The sequence below is a fragment of the Amblyomma maculatum genome, chromosome 9, assembly GCF_055883805.1.
Source record: "Amblyomma maculatum isolate TAMU_Amacu chromosome 9, ASM5588380v1, whole genome shotgun sequence".
Taxonomy (NCBI): domain Eukaryota; kingdom Metazoa; phylum Arthropoda; class Arachnida; order Ixodida; family Ixodidae; genus Amblyomma; species Amblyomma maculatum.
This window is the reverse complement of record NC_139352.1, coordinates 19,823,384-19,835,738: the sequence shown is the minus strand read 5'-3', so window position 1 is coordinate 19,835,738 and position 12,355 is coordinate 19,823,384. Positions and strand designations below refer to the sequence as shown.

The window sequence follows — 12,355 nt, the reverse complement described above, 5'->3', positions numbered from 1 at the left end:
TACAGAGAATACAGAAAAAAAAAAAGGATGGACAGACAGTGTGCCAGGAGGAAATGGCTCTTTTGACGTAAATAGGTTAAGAAAAATTAGGCACCACAGCAACTCACTTGGCTGGAATCAGTGCTCCAGACCCACCTCTATGACATAAGCCGAGAGGGAGTCCAGCATGTGTTGGACATTATGGTGCATATGCAACTGAGGCTGTCATGCGCCAAGCACGACGTTAAAAGTCTGTTTGTGATATGTGTGGATATTATTTATTCCAATAAATACTTTAAGACATTTGCTTCTTTTAAAAACCTAAAAATATAGGAAAGATCAATAGGGGCATTTTCACTTAAAAGCAACACTGGACAAAAGGAATGTGTTCACTGTAGAACATCACGGAACATTTATTTTTATTTTTTCCCGGTGTTTCAAGTTGCGGGCATGAGAGTAAAATGTGGTTTACTGGTAGCTCATCTCGACATTCACCACACTGCGGCTTTTCCTTTTCGTTGGTACAAAGTTATGCGTTGTGTGTGCATCCTCAAAAACCACTACCTCGAAACGTTCCTGATGCGTACGTGACTTTTATTCTTCTATCACAGTCTTTGCAGCTTGTAGCTTAATTATTTATTTCATCTTTCCAAGCGCACTACCACTATTTACTAATTTATAATGCACCGATACCATGCAACCTTACCAATAAGTAAACATACCATGCAACATATTGTATGCATGAACATAGGTTCTTCAACTTTCAAGAGGCGCGGCTCATTTGTTTCTACAAGCAGGCTGGCTATAGGCTACGTTCTGCATGTTCTACACGAGACGCGCGGTCCTTTTCCCCACACACGATGATGCCAGACATGGCTAAACATGAGTGCATGGGATCCGTGGTGTCGCACAGTATGCCACACATCTGCTTTAACATATGCCCCCTGCGTGGGAAATATTAAGTCCGGCACAGCTAATAGCAATGCGCCCTGAGGAAAGTGCTGTCTTTGCAGTAAAAAACTGCTACTGGATGAGCAACGCACTCCAATATCAAATGAAGATAAAGCCATAACAGAGAAATGTCTCACATAGATTTCCATCTTCCGGTACAGCCCATAGTTGAGAATAAGATTATGCGTCATCCGCATACGGTGAGGTTTCATCGGATGTCCTTGGCCATAGTAGTAGTTCCCTATGTCGCCTGAAATTTTTAAAAGAAAGCAACATCATTAAACTGCCCTTGAGTCCACTTCTGAAAAAGCTTTCATACACGGCCTTAAACTAAATGAAAGCACACCACTGATTTTAGGAGCACAATAATCACGTGATGTCTTTTCAAACCAACTACCATGCAAATATTAAACCTTGGTAGCACATTCTTGTTCAAGTTCCCCACATCAATAATGATGTCTTCTTGATGTCGTTCATCAGGTCTAGGTAGGACAGCATGGCTGAGTCAGTAATTGTTGAGTAGCATGAATGTACAGCCAAGACTTGATTTGAAAAACCTGATTTAAAGAATGTCTTGAATATCTCAGTTACCCCTCAGACACCCATGATATCCAATAGTTTGACTAACTCGAAATAATGAAATCAATTTAGTGATCTGTCCTAATTTAATGAACCTCTAAAAAAATAGGTAAAAAAGTTTTATTTCTGGTTTATTCTGTACAGAACACCCCAAGATTTATAGACTGCGAGCGAATGGTATTACTGCGAAGCAGCTCTGCCTCGCTTTTACGAAACTGCATGCCAGCAAATGAGAGTTGCAATTTTCAGATGAATTCACCAAACAGCGTCAGAGGGCTTTTGAAAAATTTTGTGTCGCATGCCACGAAAAAATCTTAGCGAGCAGGAAGGCATAGCGGTGCTGAAGACATTGAAGATATTGAAGTTCCCATGCAGACACCATGAGTCAAGTGATGAAGGGTCTTTCAGCATGGGAAGGCAACAGGAGTTTATGAGTGAGTTAATGCAAGTAGTTCTGTGCAGCAGTTTGCCGGAACATGAGGGAACAGAACACACATTGAATGCACTTCCGACTTACACTTCAAAACAACATAAAATGTCACCCAAATGATTCAAGTTCTTTCAGTGCCCAAAGGAACCAAACCTGCAACAAAATGTAAAACCTAGGCCTCAATCACTGTGGGGATGCTGAACACGAAATCAGTGAGGCTGTTGCTTACAAAGCGATGCAAGCAAAGTTCACTAACTGCTTTGTGGGGAAATAAATTTGTAGTATATTATTATAATTATTTTTGTTGTTTCAATTCGTGTTAGCGGTGTTGGCTGTTTCTGCAGGCCTCAATTTCATTTTCCGCGGAGTTACGTTTTGCAAATATGATGCCACGCTAGCTTTCTAATTTCACTATGCCGTACAATCAAATGAATCAAAATAAGTGACCGAGAAATGCTTCACTCGAACTAATAATGTTCCCCCAACTTAATGAAATAATCCATGGCTCCTTACAGAAATATAAATGTAGGTGACGTATCTGAGGAACCAAAGTAAGCAGCGCAAACACATGGGATCACAATGCTGGTGAGCACCCACCACCACTGGTCTGCCACTTTTTTGCTATCTCTGCCCGTGACCATCTAACGTAGCTGGTCATTATTATCTAAATCTGTCATGGGCAGCTAAAGGCCAGCATCAAGAGGTCCCCTGTCCATGCAAACTCATCACTAAAGGCAGTTATTGCTCCAGCAGTACCCAAGCCCAGGACCACTTCAGTGTATGGAGCTGACCTACTGAACAAGACTTGTATGCCCAGTTCCGACAGGTCCATGCAAGTGGCTGACGTACTATAAACTCGATGCTCTAACTTGGTTTCACAAGCCACTAATGGAGGTGCTGCAGATGAAGTTATGTGATGTTAGGAAGATAGTGAGAGACCGGAAAGCATGGCGTGATATGGTCCATAGGGTCACGAAGAGTCGGACACGACTGAACGACTGAACTGAACTGAATATTCACCCCCCTCCCCCCTTCCAAAAAAAAAAAAGAGAATGAATTTCAGGTTGGAGCTTCATATCTCTAAGCTTGTAAACTGTGAGCACCACCAATCAGGTTTGAAAATAAACTCCTCCCGAGCGAAGTAAAAAAAAAAAAAAAAGTTCATCACCCTGTATAATTTGCAGCTTTCATTTTAAGCCTAACTACCCAATAATTTTGAATTATCGGCAGAAATGGATAGCGCAATCATTATGCCGCATTGCAGTTTCCTAATTACGCGGAGAGCTAAAATAAAAGCACCGAGTCGGCGCGTTTCCAAGGGCCATTTGTAGCATGAAATGCATGTCGCGTTAGTTTAGAACAGTTGACTGCACCAAAGCGTGCATTAAAGCACCACTAATTGTTGCGCTGTCAGAACGGAGCGATATAGCCGGTCCGAATATTCGATTTACGTAAATCTTCGGATTATCTATTCGGTAGTTACTAGAAATTTCGAATTTAGAAATTTGCAAGAGCTTAGCACATCGATGTCGTCAAACATACATTGCAGAAACAAAAACTTTCTAGTGCTGCATATATCTGCAAAGTTTGTTTCGATCAAGTTCGAAAATAACTGCTAAACGAACCCAGTTTCGCTAAGGTAGCCAAGGCACCAAGCACACCTTGTAAGCAAGAAGCGCGACTAGCCACTGCTAGAATTCTTAACCATAAATGCAAGGCTTAAAAAAAAAATAACTGCTCTATATAACCAGGTAGAAAATTTTACCGAGATAAAATTTTGCAGTTAATGCTCCAACCGAACACATCCTAAGCGAATATTTCCGAACTATGCGCTCCGAAATTTCGCCGCAGTAGCGTCTTTCTTAAATCGGCTGGGTGTTTGCAAAACTGCCAATCATGGTGCAAAAAGAGGGTCACACATAGCATTTCCAGTTACCCTCTGTGCAAACTGAGGCAATCAGCTTCCCAACGCCAACAACCGCCTCGTAGACGCGAACAAAGCGAAATGTTTGTCAAAGCTGCCGAAGCTTGCTGAAGATAACTTCGACCGGCTTACGAAAAAATAGCGATTTATACAAGACAACAGCAGTGCGCGCATATAAATGTGAATACCGCGGCTTTCGAAGGTTACTGGAAGCGTTAATGTTAACAAAAATTAATTAAACTTACCGTCGTAATAGTAACAAACCCGCTTTTTTGAGTGCATTGTGGAGGCCATATTTGTTAGAGGTCACGTGGTAAATAGCCTCGTTACAAAAGGACAAAAGCCATGCAAACGCTTCATTTGGCCATTTCATAAAAACACTAATTATAACTTAAGTTGCAACAAAACTTATGTTTAATATAATTTTGTGCAATAAAATAGGCATTTTGTGGTGGGTATGTAAGTCTTAAAAGTTTAAAAATATATCTTCTGTTAACCGCAAAAAGTTAACGTTACAAGAAGTAAAATGACTACTTTTTAAAACATTTTTTTTAATAACTTCTGCGTGCAGAAGCAATAAAACCTTTGTTCAGTTTTAAATCAAACTTTATAAACAAAAAAATAACAAAAATAACCTTGCTTGTTTAGTGGCGACATCTATTCAACAATCAAATGGCATGAATGGTTGACGGTCGCTTTATGAGAGGTCTGCAGACATTAAAGGTGGCCGCTTGTGTCGATGCCCTGTCAAGATGTCTCCCGCGAGCTGCTCTCGCCGTAGCGTACTCGCTTAGCATGTAGGTCCCGCCGCGAAGTGCGAGGGGAAACTAAACAACAGGAAAAGAAAGCGAAGAGCCGGAATCGCCGCAAAGCTACCTCCCACCCCCCACCGCCACCACCACCCGTGTTCCTGTGATCTCCGCCGGCCCGACACTTCGCTGCAGACGACAGTGGATATTTTTCTCGGCACAATCATGAGCTGATCTCAGCGAGGTGAGCGTTTTAATTCGTGTAGTAAGCCTCACTGCACAGGCACGGCTGGCATTGTGACCAACTACTCAGAGCCCTGTCTTGCCTTGGGAAGAACGAGACCTGCGGCAGCCCGTTATAAAAATGACATCGCGCACGACTGGGTCACGAAGATGCGTTCGCCTGTTCTCGCGCTCGCCCGGGCCTTCGCCCTGTCGTCGCAACCTGTGCGAGCACGTCTTCGTGACATCCTCGGGTTGCCTCTGTCCTCGCGGTATTGCCGAGTCTTGTTCTCGTAGTAGTACTGGTAGTACACCCTGGCCGCCGCCGCTGGCCTCGTCGCGGCTGAGCAACTTTCGAAAAGACGAGTTTCTGCTTCGCCTTTTCTTTTCTTTCAAAGCGCCGCAAGAGCTATTTTTAGAGAACGCGTCGACCCGAATGTGCGAACCGCAGCTGCATGGCATGAACAATAGGCTGGTCACGTCGGCCAGTTAAATAACGGCCGATATGCCTTTGCCGCGAGGAAGAGAAAATGAATAGGACGAGCGTCATTTAATTCCCGTCCCTAATCCTTTGAACGGGCGTTTGTCTGGCATAGTATAATCGAAAGCTGTTAATCCGTGCGTGGGGTTTTGGTCTTACGGTTGTGGCCTGTCTGTGCAGACGACGCGCTTAGTCAAATCATCGGTGTCGTCTCCGACGGCGTCGCGCCGATAAAGTGTTCTGTAACGTTACGGCCCGTTGATACAAGGTTGCGTAACGGACGCTATTGTTGCGGTTTGGGCGCGGACGGACGGCTCCGCATTTTATAAACTGGCCAGACGACTATGCGTCGAGGCGAGAGGAGATGAAACGGCGGCGGTTCGTTCTTGGAAAAACGCCAGGTCACGGTTAGCGCGAAGAAGTTCGCGCGCCTCCAGGGAGGGCTGATCATTTTGTAACCCCCCACCGCAGCCTCTGCACTTTTTACTTTTCCACCCCCTCCACTTCTTTCGCGTTCTTTCGTTTACGGCCCACTCCGCCAACCGCTTGCTGACGGACCTTTTTAGTCATCGCCTGTTTTGATTTGTTTCTGTTTAAATGGCTTTCCAGCGGAGTCCAGCCTTCCGTTTTTCCATTAAGAGACCGGCGCCGGGGAAGGTCGGTTACTTTCCTTCGTGTTTCGGTGTCAGAGATTGCTACCTTGAAAGAAGTGCGGGTATCGTTCTTGTGCACCATATATACGTGGAGCATAAATGCAACCTGAAACAAATTAGACTGAGTGAATGCATCGTACGCGTTAACTTTGTATGGTTTCCTCCCACATGTAGTTCGCTTGCCACTCTGTTTATTGCAATTGAACATTGCCACCAGATTTAACAAGAAATGGCAATCTTCTGTTTTTGTGCTAAGAATGCAGTCGGATACATGAAGCAGGAGTGGATATACATACATTGTCAAAATGGTTAAAAAAAAACAGCGTAAAGCAGTTGTGCAGTGGAAAAAGTGGCACTTCAGTACAAAATTATGCAACAAAATACTCACTGTTGAGGGGGTGGAAGAGAGAATTTGTGTTTCACAATTTGAGGGAACAACAAAAATCATTTCTTGAAGCTAAAAACTCAACTACCCTAGCTAGTAGGGACTGCGTAGCAGCATCCAGACTCTGCAGTTCCACAGCTTATATTGACTTGCTTTTTAGGTTAGCAATTCTTTTCCTAAAACAGTACAGTACCAAATTTATAGCTATCTGTTTATGTTTGAATGCTGTGTCTTCTGTCAAAGGCGCGTACAGGTTCCAAGTTTTTACTGCATGTTTTTATCTTTGACTTGGCTCATACAACATTATTACACATGGATCAGTGTATGAAAGTTGCCTGTGCCCTGAAAATAATTTGCTTTTTTTCTCTAGCACTCATGTTTGGTTAAAGTTGCGAAGTGCTCACATACACAAGGAAGGTAATGGGGCAAGAAAGGTGTCTGTGTGTGTTTCGTGCATTTAACTGAAAATGAACTGTCACCAACAAGCCCGTAAACGCACTTTTTTAAATTCTCTTGTGCTGTACCTGCTTTGCTTGTACTAATACATCGCTGATGAAAAAGTATGTTGTCATACCCGCTTTCAGGCAGAAGTGAGCAAGAACTATCATTTCACATTTCTTTATACCTTGCATAACCTGAAGTTAACTTCGTCATAGCCACTAGAACAGCAGAACAAAAGAAATTTAATTTTAAGTTATTTGCTATTCATTTATACTTGTTCCTGTCTCATGAAAACAGTGAATGCACACTTTTTTTTTTTTTTTCCTAATTGCAGGCAACTTGCAGTTTCTAAACAAAATCGATTGAAACAGTTTAAATACAAATTTGTGAATTGCTTCATTGCTGCTCTTTGCTGCAGATTTGCAGAAATCACCAGACTGTAATTTTTAAGCTGTTGGATAAAACAAATTGGGGCTATTGAATTTGGCCATTCACTATGGCTTAGTATGTATAGTGAAAGTCAGGAAGGCCAAGCTTTGTATGTTTGGCCCGACTCTCTGTTATCATTAATTTGAATATATACTGTCATTTATTTATATTAGTCTTTATCATTTTATGTATTTTTATAATAGTTTTGTTTATATTTATTTAAATGTGTTCATATATATATATATATTTTTTTTTCATTCCTGTTCTCTTGCATCTCTTCCAGAAGACTCTAAAACTTCTCTCGGAGGTGTTTGTTGTCTCCCTGTGATTATAAACAAACCTTTCTGTACTTACATTGTTGAGTTACTTCCTCAGTTCTCTTGGTATTTGCATAACAAAACCCACTCATGTGCGAGCTTTTCTTTTTAATGCTGTAACATTAAAGTTCTCATTGTACCATAACCCAGGTCACGTGATTTAGAAAAACCAATTACAAAGCAGCAGCCAGGGGAGTAAAATTTAAGAAAAAAAATATGGCCTTTTGGGGCACCCAAAAAGTTTGGGGTCTTACCATAAGCACTGATTGGTGCGGGACGTGCTGACGAATGTAGCAACAAAACTGACACAAGCGCACAAAGGAGGTGCAACCGAGAAATTGAATGCAAACCCACTTGCTTGTTCATTTCTGCATTTCAAAATAGGAGTGAGATTGTGCTAGCTTGGCCTGCTGCTTCCTTTATTCTTAGAATCATATAATTTAGGACGTGTAAATAAAAAAGTGTTCAACGCTGCTGAACCGAATATGTAGCGAAAGCATTAGCTGTGGGTGAGCGAGCGTTTCTCTTCTTCTTTGCAGTTAGATGCGGCTCTCGGGGATGCGCATAACGGTCGAAGCATACACACGCAAATCTCTGCTCCGACCCGCATAGTGTAGTTTTAACCTACAAAAGACAGTGCGACCAAAAGAATGCAAGTAATGATTCTCACTTGGCATTGAATATGCTTAAAAGAAACAAACACAATGCTTTTTATTTTTGTTAAAGACGGCTGTTTCACTTATTTTTGCACAAAAAGAGTTTTGGTGGCTTTAATGAAAAACATGAAGGATGACTTTATTTTGTTTAGTCGGTGCTTATCAAGCAGTTAAGAAAAATGCATGGAAGGCAAAAGCCTTCCTACCCTTGACTTAGGCTCAGATGATTTGACGTCCTCTCTTCATATCAATGTCCTGCTTCCTCAGTGAACATTTTCACTCGGATGATCTGCTATAATGGGCTACACATTGTTGTGTTACTATTGTGTCATTGAACTGCTTTTGCTTATGACAAGAACCTGTCATGTCAGTGCTTTTCCTACTGAGGAAATGGGTCTTGCGCTTCTCTGTGATGTCTTCAGTCGACACATGCGCCCAGAATTCCCCTGGTGATCTCAGCTCATGCGTATCAAGCAGCAAAAGCAAAAAGACTGAGAGATAGCGAGCTTCAAAGTTTCCGTTTTCGATCCTTTGTATAAACCCGGTCGACTTCACATCTTTTTCTTAGGCGATCGCACTGCTTGCCCTGTGACAGTTTGCACACAGAGGATCCTTGATGTTTTTGTCTGCAGAGGAAACGGGTCTTGCATGGTGTGGTGACATCTTGACACACACTGCATGCAAGCAGCAGCAGGGGGCGCACTTCTTGGCCTTTACGCCACCAAGGGGAGGTGGCAGGAAGCAGGCCGCTTCCTCTCTTGTTGCGATTGTACTTCCTCGTTTGAGAGACGGGGGCGGCTGCCGCCATCTTCCCCCCTGCCTTCGCAGTGCGCGGTGCTTCACAGCGGGGTGCATCGGCGCGGTGTCCCGTGAGCAGGGTTGGCAGCCCGAGCTTTGTGGAGAGCAGAGGGCATGGATGGGAACTGGCCTGTAGCCGCCTGTCACACCAACCACCAGCACTTCCAAGCGGCCCGGTGAGTGAAGTTTTGGGCGGGTCGGCCTTCCTTCAGGGGTGCCGCGGATTGGTCAAAGGACGCATGCTGCAGGTGTCACAGTGAAAGTGTATCTCTTCTAATAAGCGCTCTCCTGTCTTGTGTAACCAAGCAAGCTAATCAGGCTAGAAGTGCTAAATATGCTTTTTCTGCTGTTCTCTCACTTGTGACATGATAGAACTGACAGAGGTTACATTCAGAAATTTGGAGTGTTCCCTTTCACAGCAAAGCACCGTTTCACTATAATGGTGAAAATTTAATGAAGCATGGGAAGAACTTAGTCTGTACCAAATAATTGTTTCTTAAAAGCTTGTGAGATGCAAAGAAACTGGCAGTATGTAATGTGTTTTGTACAGCCTTCTGGGCTGTATATTATTTATTAAGGGGCATAATTGAAACATGTTATGTTGAAATGGAAGATTTGGGTGTGCTCTTTTTCGTCTGTCTACATAACATTTTTATTTTGTTCAATAGCGTCATTGTGCCTTTGTTCATATAGCCTATCCCTTGAGTGAAGGCAGTTGTTGGCAGCCCTAGTAGGTGCTCTGCATTTTACATGTTCTGTCTCTCGCCCTTAAAAATCTGGATTTTCCTGAATGTGTCATGAAAAACATAAGAAACAGCAGAAGGGTACTCACTTCACGCCTGATAAAAATGTCACCGGTGCATTGTGTCATCATGGTTGTTAACAGCCACCTCGTTTCTTCTACAACACTCATTGCATGCACACTTTTAAGGATGCGAAATACAAGGATGCTTGTGTACAGAGGGCTGGATTCAGGTTGAACGAGCCCTGGTGATCAAATTTAATATTAAGCAATATATTAAGGCATCCGAATGTAATGTCAAAATTTAAGTTGGTCATGATTATCTGTAAACAATCTCGGCATGCTTGGGCTGGAGGCATTTCACAAACGTATCCTGTGCACATGCATAATTTGGGTCGAAGTTACAAAAACTTGAAAACTTTGTATTTTCGGTCAATGCCGGCAATTTGAGACATGTTTTTCTGCGTGGCAGTGACCATAGCTCAGGGCATGCACAACCAGATGCAGTGAAGCTGCACTATTTAACTCGAACTAGATTATCTTAAGTCGCATTTATTGTAAAGATGTTGGGAATGCTTCAACAGTGCAGAGCAGAGGGCCACCCTCAGTAATTTAGGTTTGTCAAGTTGTTGCCAGTAATTATCTTGCCATGCATCATAATGCAGTGACTACTCCATTGAATGCTGATAAATTTTCTTCATTCTGTCTTTATAACCTTAGCCAAAGTGTTTAAGCAGTAGAAATGGATAGCTCTGCTTGAATGAATAGCAGGCTGTTAAGGATGTAGCTGAGTCAGACGGGAGGAATAATCATTCTATGACATCACCAGACACATTCTCCGCTACAAACAAAAGGGGCAGTAGAAATTATGCCCTTTGAACAGCCTGGGAGAAATATTTTCATTGTGGATCACATGCAAATTTAGCTACTGTACTTTGGGCAAACGTCCTTGGTCACAATGTTTGAAGTGACTTGAGCCTATTAAGCACGCAAGTCTAGCTATGGAGATATATTTTTTTTATGCACTCCTCACATGCTTGCTGTCTAAGAGCCAGGCCCTTATCTGTATAAGCAAAACCTTTTTTTTTGGTGTTCAGAATGTCGAAAATGTGTACAGATTGGTTTTGCACATCACACAGTAGCTTGTGAATTGACTGCATATGTTATTGTTGTCACGTGCGTTATGTCAAAAAGGCAGAGTGAAAGGACGTTTCAGCAGGAAACGCTAGCTTAACAAATTTGTCATCTGCAAGGCTGTTATGCACTACTGCTCTCTCTTAGTGCATGCATTGGTTTGAAAAGAAAACTACAAATTCGGTCTTGGGTTGGGTTGCATTCAGGGGCGATGACCAAGAACTGACATGTCCAGTCTGTTGCATCAGTTACGTCACAGTTTGATCATCTAGAAAAAGAACTGTTGCGAATTCACCTCTGCTTGTCCCATTACACAAGCATAACAGATAAATTTTGAGCTGGGGTTGTATCCAAAAATGCCAGTGAAGATTACTTTGGGTGTCTTCGCAGACTAGAGGATTTTCTTTGGTCACCGCAGAGTGACGACATAGTTTTGCAAAAGCAAAGAGTATGGGCGTATTTTTTATTGGTGGTGACTTACGACTACCTTTCCTGCGACTAAAGCTATTTATTCATGGGAACCCAGAAAACCGAAATAGAAGCGAAAACAAATTTCAGAACGTTCTTTAGTGCACCTTTAAGCCGCGCTACGACAGCTCGGTGGTTAGGGCGTTTGACTACTGAGCCGGGAGCCTTTTGTTCAATTCTAACTGCGGCAGGCATGTTTCATGGCAGCCGTGAGATGTCAATGCGTGTTAAAGAATGCCAGATAGTTAAAATTGTCTGGAGCCCTTCACTGCAGTGTCCCACATAACCTCGGTCATTTTGAGCTGTTTAAACCATGAATCTAACTAAAGCAAAATATCAGAAGTTTCAGATTTATTAGTTGTCTGGGGATGTGCCCAGGTGTGCAGCTTAATCATCAGACTTGTATGTGAATGACTAACATTGTTTGTTTTCTTTCCTCTAAACCATCAAATGCAGTGTCTTATGCAATTGTACGCTGCTGTATATTTATTTTATTTTATGTCAAGGTCATTCTGCATAGCTGGTAGGGGTGGTGAATAGATACGGCTCGAAAGTAATCTGCCGGGAATTTTAAGCTGCGTGATACACAAGTGCAGGCTTGAAAGCTTCAGACTCTGAAATGGCAACTGTGCCAGCAAATGGGCTATTCTAGTTCATTTTGATACTCGTATTTTCATCTGATGATCATTGCAAGAGGGAGAATATGGAGAGAGTAATGAAAGTGAATATGCAATTCATTGATGCGATAAGTTTAACTAAGCTATATTTAACTTTTCTTTCCTTATACTGCTCCTTGCTCAGCAGACAGGGCATTAGCTTGGTGCTCTGTAATGAATTCCGTTGTCTTTCATGGTGCTCTAACCCTGTGTGAAGTCCACGGAAGTTCCGTGACCAGTAAGGAGGCTATCAAAGGGCACTGATTACCTTACCACTTGTAGATAATGTTGCTCCATGTCAGCATTGGTTCCCCTTGCCATTATTACGTTTTCCCGCTGAAATGCATTCAGACTGACCCTG

At 42.6% G+C, this 12,355-nt stretch overlaps 2 protein-coding genes across 2 annotated transcripts in view; one reads left to right on the top strand and one right to left on the bottom strand.

Moving 5' to 3' along the window:
- Positions 1-4,191, bottom strand: part of LOC146178530 (histone deacetylase 1-like) — a 29,442-nt gene extending 25,251 nt beyond the window's left edge. The window contains exons 1-2 of the mRNA XM_084578351.1: positions 4,109-4,191; positions 1,068-1,180 (exon numbers count right to left, since the gene is read on the bottom strand). Of these exons, the coding sequence (XP_084434477.1) occupies positions 1,068-1,180; positions 4,109-4,157 (162 nt within the window). The 5' untranslated portion in view covers positions 4,158-4,191. The remainder of the gene's footprint in view (positions 1-1,067; positions 1,181-4,108) is intronic.
- Positions 4,192-4,537: 346 nt separating this feature from the next.
- Positions 4,538-12,355, top strand: part of Src64B (Tyrosine-protein kinase Src64B) — a 32,075-nt gene continuing 24,257 nt past the window's right edge. The window contains exons 1-2 of the mRNA XM_084578348.1: positions 4,538-4,856; positions 9,025-9,170. The gene's annotated coding sequence lies outside the window, so the exon portion shown is untranslated. The remainder of the gene's footprint in view (positions 4,857-9,024; positions 9,171-12,355) is intronic.